The 17,981-nt window shown below is 51.5% G+C and overlaps 1 protein-coding gene across 4 annotated transcripts in view; it reads left to right on the forward strand.

The window, feature by feature from the left end:
• TTC7B (tetratricopeptide repeat domain 7B) overlaps positions 1-17,981 on the forward strand; it is a 252,364-nt gene that overhangs the window by 9,575 nt on the left and 224,808 nt on the right. For all 4 annotated transcript variants that reach the window (XM_041758870.1, XM_041758871.1, XM_041758872.1 and 1 more), the window contains exon 2: positions 14,693-14,847. In XM_041758870.1, the coding sequence (XP_041614804.1) occupies positions 14,693-14,847 (155 nt within the window). The remainder of the gene's footprint in view (positions 1-14,692; positions 14,848-17,981) is intronic.

Below are 17,981 nucleotides of genomic sequence, written 5' to 3' on the forward strand. Positions count from 1 at the left end.
CGTTTGCTCATTAAACACCTACCAAGCACGTACCAGGTGCCTGTCCCTTGTGCACCTGGATGTCGGTGACCTTCTCTTCCTGTGTCCCTTGTGCACCTGGAGGGTCAATGCTAGCTGAGTGGCCCTTCCCAGGGAGGGTTCCTTGTCTCTCCCTGGCCTTTCTCTGCCCCTCCAAACTCCTCACCTATGGACTGGTGTAGCCCCTGGGCTCCTTCTCTGGCCCTGGAAGATTTGAGGCCTAACAAGAAGCAGTTTTTTATTCTCAAGTAAGGAGTGTTGGGTTGATGAGGTGATATTGCCAGGGACCTGCAATAAATGCCTTTCCTTTCTCTGGCCCCTGCCAGGCCAAGGGAGGCAGCTCTCCACTGAGTCTTGGGCCTAGAGGCCTGGGAACGTGGGTCCCTCAAGTCTTCTACAGCTGCTGCATGGTCTGTGGTAGCCTCCTTCCTGCCTCTGCCCGACCCCACACACCAGTTGTGGCGTCTCCCTTCCGCCTGGACTATTCACTTGGGGAAGTCCTACCTCACTTGGAGAAATTCCTGAGGCCCAGCTCAGACCACACTTAGCTTTGACAGTCTTCTGAGTGGGCCTGATGGTCTTTCCACCCCACCATGCCGGGACTCGGTGGTCCCTGGCTCTCTATAGACCATACTCTTTGAGGGCAGGGAGTGGCTTAGGGCTTTGAATCTTCAAAAGATGCTTGCTGACTTGGTGTGGGTGTGCATTTCACTTGTCTGTATGGAGCCGGCTTCCTGAGAGAGCCATTTCCAAGCCTTCTGGGCTGGCCTGATAACATCCCCCTGCCCTGTTAGAGTCATTTCCTGCCCTGCAGAGCCCTGGGGACAGGCCAAACCAACTCTAAGATGACTTTCAAGTTACCTTTGCTCTTATTAAACTAGGTTTTCTAGGGGAAGTGTGTGTGTGTACACGTGCATGTGTACGTGTCATTCCAGTATACTTGTCTATTCAGCCAGCACGGTGGAAGTATTGTCTTCTGTTCCCACATTTTACTCTTTCATCCTGTCCTTCCAGCATCTGCATTGTGTGTGAACATGGGGAGGAGGCTTTGGCATGAAGCCTGGACTCCAGCTACCAAGATTTTCCCAGAGTATCATTTCTGCCAACTTCTTTGAGCTCTTTAGTCTTTGACTTATGGCATCGTTGCCTTTCAGTCAAGGTCCAAATAGCAGGTCCTTTGAACTGGGTCATAATTTAAGTAAAGATACTGGCCGGGGAACAACGGGAGCCCTGAGGTAGAAATGGGAAGGCCTGGGTCTTGGTCAGCAGTCATGTCCCAGCTCTGTGCCAGGCACTCTGGGTGGGTGGGTGGGGGAGCTGAGTCTCCAGAGACTGAGATACTTGATTAGGTCCTGTCCATGAAAGGGAGACCTATTGATTGATTCACTCATTTCAGAAACATTTTTTTTACTTAAATTCAATTAGCCTACATATAATACATCATTAGTTTCAGATGTAGTGTTCAATAATTCATCAGTTGTGTATAACATCCAGTGCTCATCACATCACGTGCCCTCCTTAATGCCCATCACTCAAGGACCCTGTTCCCCTCCCCCTCCCCCTCCCCTCCAGCGACCCTCAGTGTGTTTCCTAGAGTTAAGAGTTTTTCATGGTTTGTCTCCTTCTCTGATGACTTCCCATTCAGTTTTTCCTCCCTTTCCCTATGATCCTCTGTGCTGTTTCTTATATTCCAAATATGAGGGAAGCCATACGATAATTGTCTTTCTCTGATTGACTTATTTTGCTCAGTGTAATACCCTTCAGTTCCATCCACATCAATGCAGATGATAAGTATTCATCCTTTCTGATGGCTGAGGAATATTCCACTGCACATATATATACATACCACATCGTTATCCACTCATCTGTCAATGGACATCTCGGGTCTTTTCACAGTTTGGCTACTGTGGACATTGCTGCTATGAGCGTTGGGGTGGGCACTACTTGGTATTTACAAAAGGATACAAAAATACTGATTTGAAGGAGCATATGCACCCTGGTGTTTATAGCAGCAGCATCAACAATAGCTAAATTATGGAAAGAGCCCAGATGTCCATCAACTGATGAATGGATAAAAAAGGTGTGGTCTATATACAATGGAACATTACTCTAACATCAAAAAGAATGAAATCTTGCCATTTGCAATGGTGTGGATGGAACTAGAGATTATTATGCTCAGCAAAATAAGTCAGTCACAGAAAGACAAATACCATATGATTTCACTCATATGTGGGATTGAAGAAACAAAACAGATGAACATAGGGGAAGGGAAGGAAAAATAAAATAAGATGAAAACAGAGAGAGGCAAGCCATAAGAGACTCTTCATGATAGAGAACAAAGGGAGGGTGCTGGAGGGTTGTGGGTAGGGGATGGGCTAGATGGGTGATGGGCATTAAGGAGGGCACTTATGATGAGCACTAGGTGTTAGATGTAAGTGATGAATCACTAAATTCTACACCTGAAACCAAGTTTACCTTATGTGTTAACTAACTAGAATTTAAATAAAAACTTAAAATTATAAAAAAACCCTTAAAATTAAAAAAAAAAAGAAATATTTACAGAACACCCACCACGTGCTAAATCCTGGAGATGGAGCATGAATGTGAGAGTGACAGGGTGGAGGTCAGAGCCAAGGTGAAAAGGTACAGGATTTGGGCTTTCACTTTGGATGAGAGGGGAGCCCCTGGAGGGTTTCAAGGGGCGGGGTGACCTGAACCTCTTCTGCACCCTGCTGCTTGACCATGACCTGCCCCTGCGTGCTGCTGAGTAGTTGTGTGTAGCGGGAGGAAGGCCTCAACCTTGCCGGTCCTTTGCACTTGATGGTCGGTGACCTCAGAGGCCCTGTCATGCATCCGGTCTGTTCGGTTTGTTCGTATCCCTGCTCTCACATATTCTTCCCTTTGTAGGCCTTTTATCTGGATGCCATCCTGTCCCTCCTAGCTCACGGGCTGGCCTCCTACTTTACTGAGGACAAAGAAGCAGTTAGGAAAGCCCCTTGTTTCCTACCAACAAGTCATCCTGTTTCCCCTCCTGTCACTATGTGGAGGCTCCAGTTCCTTCCAAGGCCTCAGAACCCCTCTGTTCACACCTCCTTGGGACTTTCTCATCTCTTCTGGATCAATTCTCTGTCTCTGTCAGTTTCTTGGTCATTCCCTGGAGGACTCACAGATACCCTAGGCTCCCCTGTAAAAACCTTCCCTAAACCCATGTCTCTCTCCTTACTGCCCACCTCCCTGCGCTGTCTCAGCGAAGCCTCTTCAAAGAACCATTGTCTCCGCAGCCTGCTCCTTTGAGCTTGTACCCCCACACACCCTGATCCTTCCCATGTCAAGGTCACCCTGTGATGTGGCCTCCCTGTTGCCAAATCTAATGGTCATGTTTGTGTTCTTATCTTCCTCCTTATTCCAGTCGCCTTTATCCCTCTTGGCCACTCCCTCCTTCCGGAAACTTCTAATCTGTTTCTGTAACAAACACGGTCCTGGGTTCTTTTCACTGGATCCATCCACTTGCTCTCCTCCAGCTTTGATGCCAGCCTCCATCCACTGACTTGATTTCTCTACGTGGGTATCGAAGGGTATTTAAGTCAGAACAGAACTCTCGGTTTTTATTCCTATTCACCTCAGTAGATGGCAAGAGGGTACCCCTATTTCCGCCTAGTGTGCAGGCCCAGAACTGAAATGAAAGAATTTCTCTTTGGTCCCTCTCCACTCCCCACCCCTCCTGCATTAGTTTCCTATCGCCGCTGTAACTAATTAATACATGTGGACAGGCTTAGAATAATGCCGACTTGTTCTCTGGCAGCTCCGGAGGTCGGAAGGTGGGAATGGGCCTCATTCGGCTCGGTGTCCACGGGGCTGTCTTCCTCCTGGAGGCTCTAGGGAAGAACCGGTGCCCTGTCTTTCCCGGCCCCCACACTGCCCGGGTGGCTTGGCCCTCGGCCCCCCTCCATCCTTAGAGCCAGGAGCCTAGCTTCCTCTGTGAGTGGACCTGCTTCTGTCACCATACCTCCTCCTCCTTCTCTGACCCACCTACTTCCCTCTCCTAAGGCCCCCATGTGCCCACCCATGTAATCCAAGATAATCCCATCTCAATCTCTGTAACTTCATCCCACCTGCAAAGTTCCTGCTGCCAGGTAAGGTGACAGTCACCTCTGGGGTCAAGCCGTTAGTGAGTCTTGTTTATCTTACCTGAGGATTGTGTCCTCCCTCTATCTGCCTCTCCCCTTCTACACTATTTCTCACCTCTGCCCCCTTGTCCCAGGGTCGTCACTCCTCCGCTGGACTCCCAGAGTGACCTTCCAACCCTGCCATCGCTCGGCTGCTCCTACCCCAAGTGCATTCTCCACGTAGCAGACGGAGGGGTCTTCACAAAGCCCAAACCTGGTCCCTTCACCCACTGCTGGCATGCTCCCTGCCCCCTGCAGAGGCTTCCAGGTGCGCCTAGAAGGAAAGCCACAATGCTGACCACAGTGTCTGGGCATGTTCGTGGCTGCCCTCCCCCTCCGACCGCCCTGCCCGTATCCATCGCCACCGCTCCAGCCGCTTGGCCCCCTGGCTGCTCCTGGAACATGCCAGCTGTGTTGCGGCCCCGAGGCCCTTCTGTGGGCCGCAGGAGTGCTCTCCCTGCCAGCGCTTTGTGTGGCTGACTCTGTCTCAAACTCAGACTCCTCGGAGACTCTGCCCCTGATCTGCCCTCCTGGTCTCAAGTAGTCACCCGGTTACTCACTGTCACGTCACCCTGTTTAAGCTCTCTGCTCATCTCTTAACCACTGGCTTTTTTTATGGTCTGTCTCCCCTTCTGGAACATAAGCAGCACAAGGGCAGAGACCCCTCTGTCTCCTTCACTGCTGTGCGTGCTGGGTGCTGGCAGGTGCTAAATAATTGCTGACTGGGGTGTGCATTCACGCACAGTGCTGCAAGGAGCGTGGGGTCTCAGGCCGGGGGAGCGGGGAAAGCTTCTCCAAGGTGACCCTGGAGGGCATCTCACACGATGCCTGGATTTTGGCAGGAGAAGGGAGGGAGGCACAACCTGTCCAGACACCCTCAGGTGAGTCAGAGTGCCACAGTCTGGGAAGGATTCAGGGGCCTGGAGAGGGTGCACATGGGAGGCCAAGGAGAGCAGGTGACGAGCACACAGTGATAATCTCAGACTCAGACCTCCTCCACCTGGTTCTGAGATGATGGGCCAGGCTGGGTAAACCCCCCACGGGGGCAGCAGACAGGCGTTCCAGACTCAGAGCATACTCCAACACGGGCCTCTTCTTTTCCTTTTAAATTAACTAGTTAATGTTTTGTGCAGGTAACAAATGCAATAAAGATCAAATAATATGAGAGAGAGTAGAAACTTCTGGAACCTGCGTCATCTCTGTGTCCTCTTGCTCCTTTCCAGAGATATAGCCACTCTTAAGACTTTCCTGGGGGTCCTTTTGGAAACATTCAGCATATCTATAGATTTATAAGAAAGTGTGTTGTTACTTTTTGTTTTTATATACAGTGGTAACATACCGCACATCCTATTTTGTGTCTCTCTCTCATGTTGTTAGCTATTGCTGTGTAACAAACCATCCCAAACTTCCGGCCTTAAAACAGCCACCTTTTACTATTTTTTACCATTCTGGGCTTGCCGGGTCTTGCTCATCTGCATCTGCCACCAGCTGTGGGTCGGTTCCATGACATGATGGCCCTTGGCTGGGCTCTCTGCAGGCCAGGCCTGGCTGAGGCGACTCAGCTCTGTTCCCTGTGGCCTTTCTGAGATCCAGGCCAGCCCCACTGCAGAGAAGGGCAGAGGGGAGCAAGAGGGAAGTAGGGTGGGCACAGATGCTCGAGGGAAGTGGATGTGAGTAAGCACTTTTCCCAGCGGCTGCGTGTGTCACGTGATAGTGTCCTGTCCATCAGAGCAAGTCACCAGCCAAGCCAGGCTCAGCGTGAGTGGCCACAGAACTTGTAGACAAGGCGGGGCCTGGGGCGGTTTGTGTAGTCAGGCTAGCGGGGGGCTGTGTGTAGATGGCTTTCCTTTGCATCATGGGCGTGTTATGTCCCATCACGTGGCAGGTACTGTAATTCACTGGACGGATTCCTGCCGAGGACCATGTGGGTTGGTTCTGGTCCTTTGCTGTTAGCACCAGGGCTGCATGGAGCCAGCATCCCTGTATGTGCAACTTGGTGCTCGAGGGCCCACATATGCAGGGGATGTGCTACTACGACTGGACGTTCTGGGTCAGACGTTGCTGACTTGCCCTCTGTGGACACTCATCCTGACCTGTGCTCCTACCAACACTGTCCAGCACTGTCTGGGTTTTTTTTTTTTTTTTTGGTCACTTTTTGGTGGGTAGGGTGATGGCAAGTACTGCAAGTGCTGAGGTACCTGTGTCTTACAAGAAGCCGGATAAGTGAAGGACACAATTCACTGAGGCTGTGCTGAGACCATGGAATGGAGAACCTGGCTGAGTTTGCTGCATAACAGACGAGATGCTGAAGAACCAGCTCCTACTTGAAAAGGGGTTTGTTTTTCCCTTTGGATCACAGCCATGGCAGGAATGGTATGAATAGACCTAAATGCTTCTCTATTGACAAATTCTTGTGGTTGAGATTTTTTTTTGGGGGGGGGGTATTGATATCAAGTACTCCCTGCATGAGAAAGCCTAAGCTTTTTCTTCCCCATCCTATCAAATCTCTGGGTGTCAGCTGTTTATCCCAGGAGGGGAAGGCTGGGAGGAGGGGGCAGTCACCTCAAGTAGCAAGGGCCACAGCCCCCCATCCTCGGGATAGTCAGGGAGGCTGAGCACCCCCATCCCCCCAGCTGTGGCATGGGGATCGTGTGTTTGGAGGTGAAGCACCAGAGTGCCCTGCCGGGGCTGATTGCCCATATTCCGCTCAGGGAGGGTCCTCAGGAGTGGTCTCTGTTCGGCTTTAGGATTTAGCTCAGCTAAGTCCATTGGGAGCTTGTTTCTGCAGCCTCACTTAAACCCAAAAAAATGCCCATGGGAAAGGTGGAATGAGCCCTGGGCACCCTCAAGTCCCTCCCCACTCCAGTCCCCTGAGAGTCCTAGCAAGTGGAGCAGGAAGGGGACTTAGGGATGGCCTGCTGGGCCCTGCAGCAGAAGGATGAAGTGGTTTGGCCAGGGTCACACGGCTGATTGGGAGGGAAGCTGGGCCCCTCTTCTGGATGTCAGTGTCTCTATGCCAGAGCCACCGTGCAGAGAGACGGCCCAGGTTCAACATCCCAGCTCCAGGACCGACTGGCTCTGTGACATTTGGCATGTGGCTTCGCCTCTTGTGTCCGGTTCTCCATCTGTGAGGTGGGGGTGCCAGCAGGTCCCCGGGAGGTTTGGAGGACTAATGGGATGATGTCAGCATCTCAGCACATTGTGCAGCACTTAGTAAGACCCCGCATGGCTTGTCTAGTACTGAAGGTCGCACAACATTCTTACCTTCCTACTGGCCTCTTGAGCCAGGGATTGTGTATCACAGAGCTTTCTGACTGGTTAGATTCCGCGTAACCATTCTGGGAAATGGCAAGTCCAAAACGAAAGGCAGTAATAGTAACCATAACTCGCATCTATTCAACTCCTGCTTTGTACTCTGTGCATTACATGCATTATGTCTAATCCCCGTGGTAGTCAGGCGAGGAAACTAAGGCTCAGAAAGGTGAAGTGACTTGCCCAGTGCCACACAGCTAGTAAGCAGCAGAGCTGGTAGTAAGCCTAGGGCTGCCTGAGCCCAGAGCTCTGTCCCCCATATAATCCTGGGTTTTGCATTCTCCAGAATGTGGTTTTGCATTCTCCAGTATGTGCCTGGGCCCTCTGTGCCAAACGAGTAAGTAGCCAAACGAGTAGGGGAGAGATACTCAGATTTAAGTCTGAGTAGCTAAACGAGTGGGGGAGAGATACTCAGATTTAAGTCTTTCACGAGGCAGGATTCCCCCCCCTTTTTTTTAAAGATTTTATTTATTCACGTGAGACATACAGAGAGAGGCAGAGACACAGGCAGAGGGAGAAGCAGGCTCCATGTAGGGAGCCTGATGTGGGATTCGATCCCAGGACCCCGGGATCACGCCCTGAGCTGAAGGCAGACACTCAACCACGGAGCCCCCCAGGAGCCCCTCGAGGCAGAATCCTGATGTAAGGGTTCCCTGTGCCTGCGGAGCAGCTGGAAACTCTCAAGACAATCACAGAGCTCCCCCCTTGTTCGCTACCCACTTCTCAGGAATCACTTTTCTCTGTGGTTCCACGTCCAGTGTTGTGAAAATTGTTTTTTCATATATTCCATCTTGTGTCTGTGGTTATTTTATACAGAAGGATAAATTTGTTCCATCTTGGCTAGCAGTGAAAGTCTATTTTTACTTTTTTTATCCTCTTTTATTTCACACTTAATTGTTTAATCTAGCTAGAATTAATTTTCTTTTTTAAAAAACATTTTTATTTATTTATTTGAGAGAGAGCGAGAGAGAGCGAGCGAGAGTGAGCCCATGAGCTGGGGAGAGGGAGAAGCAGACTCCTTGCTGAGCAGGGAGCCTGACCCAGGGCTTGAACTCAGGATCCTGAGATCATGACCTGAGCTAAAGGCAGACGCTTCACCGACTGAGCCACCCAGGCACCCCTGGAATTAATTTTCTTGTATGTCCTGAAGTGCCTTTCCCTCTGTGTCCCTCACTGTGCTAGCATGTAAGCAGACACACTATGGGCAGTAACAGCTGGCTAGGTGACATCTGTTTTGTCACCTCCGGACTGTGAATTGGGAGCCCAGAGGCCCTTGACAAGAGCAGCCACCCCTGAAGAGTGTCAGTCGGGCTGCTGAGCCCCTGCCTCATGAGGATGGAGCCTTGCAGTCTCTGTGTGATGGGTTCACATCTGGGTTCACGGATGTCTTTCAGACCTTTGCCCTCCTGGTTGGGAGAATGAGCGGTAGGGAAGTCATCATTTTTGAAGGAGAGTGAGGAAAGCGTAGTTTGCCTAGGAGATTCACTGGAGCCTGAAATTTTTAAAAATTAAACAAATTACTTTGCAACCACCTTACTAATTTCAAAGTGGGTTGTAAGCCCTTTGCTCAGAGTACACAGCTCCTTTCAGACCTGAGGAGCTGATCCTTGCCCACCTGGCAGGAGACTCTTTGCTCTTCCCCCCTCTGCCCTTCATGTTTCAGCGCTCACAAATTCCTCAGAGTTCCCCAAACAGCTAGACTGTGTCATGCCTCTGCATATTCCGTTTCTTTTGCTTGAAAGACCTTTCCTTGCATTTTCCATCTTATAAGCATGTACCTGGAACATTCTTGGTGAAGGCTTTGTCTCCTCCTCCACCCATCCAGGTCTGTACATGTCTCCAGTAGAGCTTCAGCGTGTGGAGGGCTGCTGAAAGCCTAGAACTTCCATGAGGAGAGGGACTGCATCTCCTAATTCTGCATGAAGTTTCTTCCTCTCAGCTGAACCTTTCCCAGGGCTCACTTGGTTGTTCCGATAGAGCTAGGCTGCACATCTCAGCAGCAAGACTGTGGTGTGTTCCCCTAGTATCAGGAGATCAAGAAACTCAAAGGCTGGGGTACCCAGGTGGCTCATAGGTTAAGCATTTGCCTTCGGCTCAGGTCATGATCTCAGGGTCCTGGGATCAAGTCCCCTAGTCAGGTTCCTTGCTCAGTGGGGAGCCTGTTTTTCCCTCTCCCTCTGCCCCTCCCCCTGCTTGTACTCTGTCTCCCTCTCTTTCTCAAATAAATAAAAGCTTTAGAAAAGAAGAAACTAAAAGGCTATAAATCCTACAAAGCACTAAAGATGGTGGTTTCATGTTTCTCTTTATGTAGTCCTTTGTTTAAATATTTTTTGCAAGTTTAGGATATAAAACCAGTGAAACAGAAAAGGTGATGTCAAAGTGTTGTACCAAAGCCGTCAGCTGGGTTCTGTGGTTTTCCTTCTAGACATAAGTGACACTGGGAATGAGTATTGATTGGTAAGGGGTTCTCCGATAGCCGTCGTTTGGTGGTAGGGAGACCTAGCTGGGTTAACAGTTTGGCCACTGTAACCAAGCCACAGTAGCAGTGACTGGAGCAGGAGCAAGGTAGAGGTTACTGTTTCTTTCTGATCACAAGCAGTCCAGGGTGCAGTGGCAGCTCCTGGGCATTAGAGATCACGGCTCCTAATGTTGTGCTGCCCTGTGTTGCTCAGGATGGCTTCCATCCTGAGGACCGGAATGGATGCCCTGTTTCCCATCAGCACAGACCCATTCCAGCTGATGAGGTAGGGTGAAGAGGATCTGGAGGGTAAGCTCATTCCCTGCCAAGGCCCAGCAGAGAAACTGCATATAGGATTTCTGCTCACATCGCACCGGCCATAACAGTATTGTGGCAGCATCCGGCCCCCAGCGAGCCAAGGAAATAGCCTTTACCTTGGTAGCTCTGTACATGGATAAAACTCAGGGACTCTAATACTAGAGGAAGAAGAGGAGAATGAGTACTTGGGGACAACTGGCAGATCGTGCCGCAGGCAGGACCAGGCCTCACACTGGAGGGTGTAGTCCAAGTGCCTTGGCCTCTCTTTGAATTAAGTCACCATTTATTGAGCCCTGACTCTGTCCCAGACATTGGCTCTGAGACTAGAGAGTAAGTGACACAGATTCTGCCTCCGGGCCTCTCAGTACAGTGTGGAAGGGGCAGCAGGTATGTAAGCCTTAGGTTGGGGTGCTCGAGGTTCCTGGGGGCAGCTGGGTGTGGCCTGGGATAGGGCATGTGTGGGGCGAGATGAGCAGTACTTGAAGAATTAATATGTCTTTATCAAGATGAATGGTGTTCTCAGCATTCGGAATTACCCCAGGAGCCTGGAGGAGGTTCGCTGGGCCTGCACATGGAGAACTGCACATGGAAAGTGCCAGGATCTGTTTTCCATGGGGATGGGCCTGAGTGGGGAGAAGAGAAACGTTAGTTCCATGTTCTGCTCCCCACTTGTCCCCTCACTCACCCACACCCCCTTCTCTGGCCACTTGGTCCAGTGGGCTTTCGCCTTTGTGCTTTTCTTACGCCCTGCTGTTCCCTCAGCCTGGTCTGCCCTTCCCTGTACTCATCCTGTGAGGTCTAGTTGACAGGTGTGGCAGGCCAGGCATTCCCCTTGCTGAGAATGCACCAGCTCTCATCCATAGCGTTGCTGTGGTCGTGGTATTGTTCCCATTTCATAAATGGAGGCTGGGGCTTCAAGAGGGTAAGCAGTCCCCCCTGGGCCCACAGCTAGAGAGAGGCAGCACACACAGAGGGCCCTAGATGCTGTCCTTTCTGCTGCCTGGCCATTTTCAGCTGCAGGGTCAGAGGAGCCGCAGCAGGGAGGTCATTGGAGTGGGGGGAATAACGGGGAACAACGCGGAGAGAGGCATCCTCAGCTGGGATGTATAGAGGGGTTTTCTTAGAATTGCCCCCTAAAACACTGAGGTTAAATCCTGGGGCCGCAGACACAGCGCGACAAACTGGGATTTAAATCTACAACTCTTAATCTCATGTTATTTTATTTTTTGGAAATTTAAAATATACAGGAAAGAAAGTTGATATACGCTAACAGTTTCCCCACTCAGAAATAACCACCATCAATGTCCCAACATATATACTTCCAATTTTTAAAGAGCTACAGTTTTTGCTAAAAATAATGTAAAATGATTCTGCTCAATAAAAATAATTGAAACTGCAAAGATGAGACTGAAAAAATTATCCCAAAAACTATCATTCAGAAGTTTTTATTCTTAAGCGATACTCATTCTAGGCACATCTTTTCAGGGTTACAGAATAAAGATAAATAGGCATACTTCTGTAAACAGTGATCATGCTCCCACCGATATCACAGCCATTAGCCATGGCTAGCTGCTGACCACTTGCAATGTGGCGAGTTCGAATTGAGCTGTCATACGTGCAAAGTACATGCTAGATTTGGGAAACTTTCTTTCTTTCTTTTCTTTCTTTTTTTTTTTTTTTAAGTCAGCTCTACACCCAACATGGGGCTTGAACTCCCACCCTGAGATCAAGAGTCACACACTGTACTGAGCCAGCCAGGTGCCCCTAGGTTTGGAAAACTTAATACGAAAGAGAATGTAAAACATTTTGATAATTTAAAGATATGGATTACTTGTTAAACTAACAATATTTTGGATATATTGAGTTAAATGAAAGATTATCAAAATTAAGTTCATGAGTTTTTTAACATAGCTCCTGTAACTTCTAAAATAACATGTGACTTGCATCTGTATCTATTGGGCAGCAGCTATTTTAAAAATAAAGTATTGGGCAGCCCTGGTGGCCCAGCGGTTTTAGCGCAGCCTTCGGCCCAGGGTGTGATCCTGGAGACCTGGGATCGAGTCCCACGTTGGGCTCCCAGCACAGAGCCTGCTTCTCCCTTTGCCTCTCTCTCTCTCTCTCTCTCTGTCATGAATAAATAAATAAAATCTTTAAAAAATAAAGTATTAATAAGTACTGATGGGAAGAAGGAAATGAAAGTGAATCCTAAGGGAATTGTTGAGCTCTTGATAAATGCTTCCCCATGTGGCATTGTTTCCCAAAACAGGAATAAAGTCTTAAAAAGATTGGAGTCATTTTTTTTTTTTTCTTTAAGCCTATACTCCCGTGTTCTGAAAGCTGGTCACCTGGAACGCCTCCTGATTTTTATACGGTGTTATTTTTGCCTGGTGTTGGTTTCTCGTAGTTTTTTGTCTCAGGCATTTAGTACTGTGTGCAAGTGCTCTGGTCCTCACTATCAGGCCTTTGCCCACACAGCCTTCGTCCCCGAGTCCTGCATTTCTTTATTAGTGGCATTTCATTCTCACTAAGGGCTCACACTTCTGGGAGGATGCTGCTTGCTGCTCTCCCACGTGACCAGTGTGGGCAGCTCTGGTGCACTTGGGTTAAGCTGTGTGTCCCTGTGCCCTGTGCAGATGGCGCCTCATTTTCTCCTGGTGTAGGATGCTGCCGTAGGTCCTGTCTGGTGCTCCCTTCATCTTGTAGACAGCACCCTGGAGAGTTCTTGGGTTCAATGAGGTAACTCAGTCCTGTTCTGGTGTTGCTCCGCCCACTGCAGGACTGAGGTCTCATCCCTGAGGGACTATTTTGGGCTCCCCAGTACACACACGGAGGCTTTGCAAGAACTTTAGATTTGGTAGATTTGGGTCACTGACCAGAGGACTGGGAAGGCTCTCCTTGCAGCTCACAGCTTGCTCTGGGCCTACCACTCAGAAGCTCAGTGGGTCCTCTGTGACATTTCCTGGAGTTAATTTTAGATTACCTAAATAATAGGCATATCTGGTCTCTGTTGTAGGGCTGGAAAGTTAAAAAGATAAAACTAAAGTATGTTGGCCCCTAACTCCAGTTGAAGTCTCCCTGGCTCGGCATGCATTTGAGGTGTATCCTTCTAGACCTCTTACGCTGTTCATATATATATATATATATATATTTTTTTTTTTTAAAGATTCAATTTATTTATTCACGAGAGACACAGAGAACAAGAGGCAGAGATACAGGCAGAGGGAGAAGCAGGCTCCATGCAGGGAGCCCCATATAGGACTCCATCTGAGGACTCCAGGATCATGCCCCAGGACGAAGGCAGGCGCTAAACCGCTGAGCCATCCAGGGATCCCCACTGTTCTTATATTTTAATACAATTATGTCCTGTCTCATCACAGAAGAAATAGGTCATGCTCAGGCTGGCGTATGAATTGTTCTGGGTTTATTCCGAACATCTACATGTGTGGATTCCAAAGAGCTGCTTGGGGAGGGAGCTCTTCATCGTAATTAACAAGCCAACACAGACAGTAACAAAATTATAACTGTCAGTAGTGTGCTCTTAGGAGTGAAACCCTCCTTGAGAAGATCCTAGTTGTCAGTGTGTGTATAGCTTCGACTTTTAGGCAGAGACAGGTCATTTTGACATATACTCCTTTTTTTTTTTTTTTTTAAGATTTTATTTATTTATTCATGAGAGACACACACACACAGAGGCAGAGACACAGGCAGAGGGAGAAGCAGGCTCCACACAGGGAGCACGATGTGGGACTGGATCCCAGGACTCCAGGATCAGGCCCGGGGCTGAAGACAGCGCTAAACCGCTGAGCCACCCGGGCTGCCCGACACCTACCTACTCTTTTTAAAAATCTGATTGTAGGGGCGCCTGGTGGCTCAGGGGTTGAGCATCTACCTTTGGCTCAGGTCATGATCCCGGGGTCCTGGGATCGAGTCCCACATGGGGCTGGGCTCAGGGAGCCTGCTTCTCCCTCTGCCTGCATCTCGGCCTCCCTCTCTGTGTCTCTGAGCCTGATTGTATGAGGCATTCGCCGTGTGAATCAGGTGTTAAGAGCACAGAACGCAAAGGAGCTAGGAGATCTCACCGGTCCCTCTTGGAAAATACACGGTGTTTTACACAGATCGCGCCAGAACTCGGAGACGGCTGTTTCCCACCGAACTTGAGCGCTCTCCACGTTAATACATATCTAGGCTTTTTAGGTTCAGTGGATCTGTGATAAGGGAACGAGCTCCCGGCCGTGCGGGTACAAACTCCGGAACCTTCTTATTAGTGAGCAGCCGTGGCTGTCAGGTGGGGCCCGCTGGGCCTGCGTCCGAGGCCGAGTTCCAGAAGGGCCTTGCGGGGCGCGAGCAAGGCGGCGGGTCCTGCGGTCCTCGGGTCGCAGCGGCTCGGCTCCCGCTCAGCTTCTCACTGTGTTCTTTGTAGATGACATGGCAGAGCTCCTGCTCGGGGAGTCGAAGCTGGAGCAGTCGCTGAAGGAGCAGCCCCTGCGGCCCGGCGCCAGCCCCCGAGGCCCGCGGCCCCAGCTGACCGAGGTCCGCAAGCATCTGACCGCCGCCCTGGACCGCGGGAACCTCAAGGTACTGCGGGTCTCCGGGCGGGAGGGCGGCCAAGGAGGGCGGCACGTGGGCGGCTGCGGAGGGCGGCACGTGGGCGGCTGCGGAGGGCGGCTGGGCGGCTGCTGAGGGCGGCACGTGGGCGGCTGCGAGGGCGGCACGTGGGCGGCTGTGGAGGGCGGCACGTGGGCGGCTGTGGAGGGCGGCTGGGCGGCTGCGGAGGGCGGCTGCTGAGGGCGGCACGTGGGCGGCTGCGGAGGGCGGCACGTGGGCGGCTGCGGAGGGCGGCACGTGGGCGGCTGTGAGGGCGGCACGTGGGCGGCTGCGGAGGGCGGCACGTGGGCGGCTGTGGAGGGCGGCTGGGCGGCTGCGGAGGGCGGCTGCTGAGGGCGGCACGTGGGCGGCTGCGGAGGGCGGCACGTGGGCGGCTGCGGAGGGCGGCACGTGGGCGGCTGCGGAGGGCGGCACGTGGGCGGCTGCGGAGGGCGGCCGTGGAGGAAGCGGCCGCCTGACGGAGAAGCGGCCGCCTGAGGGGCGCCGGCCGGGCCGCTCACCCGCGCTCCTGGGGGCCTCCCGTGACGCTCCTCCCGGGGAGGCCTCCGCGGCTGCTGGCGGGAAAGCCGTCGGAGGGCGCCGGCCGCGGAGGGCGCCGGCTCGGCGGGCGGGCTGCCGGCGGGGGAGGACGGCGTCCCTCAGCGCCCAGCCCCTGCCCGCCATGAGCGGCCCCCACGTGAGGCCGCGCGGCCGCGCCCTCACGGGCTGCCCCTGCCTGCGCCCCCGCCCCGTGGTGCGGCCGCGGGACCCCCGGACCGCGTGCCCCTGCCTGGCCGAGGCCTCGGCCCCAGGACCCGGCCGCAGGCGCCGCCCCCTGCTCCTCCCGGCCCCGCCTTCTCTCGGTCCACCCAGCGCGCCGCTCACGCCCGCTCACGCCGCGTCCGCCCCGTCCGCCCCGTCCGCCGTCAGCCCCGTCCGCCCGCCGCTCCCCTTGAATCTCCCTCCTTCCCCACGTCGCTCCCTGCCCCCCCCACTCGTCAGCTCGCTGGGCTCCAGCTCTGCCCTGCCCCGGAGGCTGGCTCCTGCGCTTCTGGAATGATCTGTGCAGGCTCCTCCAGGTGGCCGCCCGCGCCCAGCCCCGCCGTGAGCTTCCTCAGCTGTGGTCCTGCTGTGCTGCAGCCCCGAGCATGAGCATTATCCCGTCTGCAGGACCTTTTATCATCCCAGACAGACTCCGCGTGCGTGAGCCCCCGAACCCGCGTTCTCCCCGCTCCGCGGCCCTGCAACCCCTCACATCCTCGCTGTGTCTGATTCTGACTGCTCCAGGTCCCTCAGATGGGGGGATTGTAGGGCATCTGTCGTTTCTTACCACCGGCTTATTTCATTAACATAACAGTGTCCTCAAGGTTCACCCATGTTGTAGCATGTGCCAGAAATCCCTTCTTTTTTTTTTTTTAAGGTTTTATTTTTTTATGAGACAGAGAGAGAGGCAGAGACACAGGCAGAGGGAGAAGCAGGCTCCCCGTGGGGAGCCGGACGGGGACTCGATCCCAGGACCCAGGGATCACGCCCTGAGCCGAAGGCAGATGCTCAACCACTGAGCCACCAGGGGCCCCAATTCCCTTCCTTTTTAAGGCTGAATAATAGTCCACTGTATGTTTATACTGTGTTTTGTTTATCCATCTGTCAATGGGCACTGGGGTTGCTTCTGCCTTTTGGTACTTCGAATGATGTTGCTTTAATACAGGCTTTTTTTTTTTTTTTTTTTCCTAGAGAGGGAGAGAGAAAGGGAGAGACAGAGGAAGGGCAGAGGGAGAGGGAGAGAGAATCTTCAGCAGGCTCCATGCCCAGTGCAGAGTCTGATGTGGGGCTTGAACTCACAACCCTGAGATCATGACCTGAACCAAAACCCAGAGTTGGACGCTTAATGGCCGGAGCCACCCCAGTGCCCTGAATAATGCTGCTATGAATGTGGGTTCACAATTTCTCTTCCAGTTTGCTTTCAATTCTTTTGGGCATATGCCCAAAAGCGGAATTGCTGAATCATATGGTAATTCTGTTGAAGTCTTTAAGGAACTTCCATACTATTTTCCATAGCAGCTGCACCATTTCACATTTTACATTCTCACCAGTACTAAGTTACGATTTCACCACTTTCTTGCCTGTGCTTTTTTGTTTTTCAGTATTGTTTTGTTTTTGGATAGTAGCTATCTGAATAGTCTTGAGGTGATATCTCATTGTGGTTTTGATTTGCATTTCCCTGATGATCAGGGATGTTGAGCATCTTTTCATGTGTTCCTTGGCCATTTGTATGTCTTCTTTGGAGAAATATCTATTCAAGTGCTTTGCCCCCCCCCCTTTTTTTTTCTTTGCCCCTTTATTATTTGGGTTGGGTTTTGCTGTTGTTCAGTTGTGTCTCTTTGCTTTTAACCTCGATGATTTATCTTTCTTCTTTCTTCACTTCCCATCAGAATCCTCCGGGGCTACTTCTTTGGATTTTACTCCCAAGCTTGTGTACACTCCCCTCAGAGAAGCCATGTTTTTCTTGGCTTTACTTTTTGTATCTGTTTTGGAAGCTTGTGCCGGTTCCCAAATTGCTGTGTGACCCCAAGGAAGTCACTTCCCTCTCTGGGGCTTAGTTCCTGTTGGTTTGAACAGGGTGGGCTCTTGGACCCTCTCAGCTCCCATATATTCTAAGCCTGTGAGCTTTCATTCTGAGATGTTCTAGGAAGACCTCATCCTCTGGTCACCTTCTTGGCCCTAGAGCTGTTGGGGGCTTGGGCAACATTTGAATAAGTATTAGCGTTTGTCAGTTATGTGGCCACAGGCTTCTCCTAATGCTGGCAGAAAGCCTCCTTTCTAAATGGCCTTTGTGTTTGTCTGTCTCCGCTGAACATAGCTCCAGGCTCCTCAGGCTGGCTTGAGAGCATCATTATTTTTTTATTTTTTTAAAGATTTATTTATTTTAGAGCTAGAATGAGTGGGGGTGGGGGGAGGAGCAGAGGGAGAGGGACAAGCAGACTCCATGCTGAGCAGAGAGCCCAGTGCGGGTCTGGATCCCACAACCCCGAAACCATGACCTGCGCCAGAATCAAGAGTCAGACACTCAACTGACTGAGCCCCCAGGTGCCTGGGGCATCACTTGAATATAGGAAGCTCAATTT

This window comes from Vulpes lagopus, chromosome 6 (genome assembly GCF_018345385.1).
Source record: "Vulpes lagopus strain Blue_001 chromosome 6, ASM1834538v1, whole genome shotgun sequence".
Lineage (NCBI taxonomy): Eukaryota > Metazoa > Chordata > Mammalia > Carnivora > Canidae > Vulpes > Vulpes lagopus.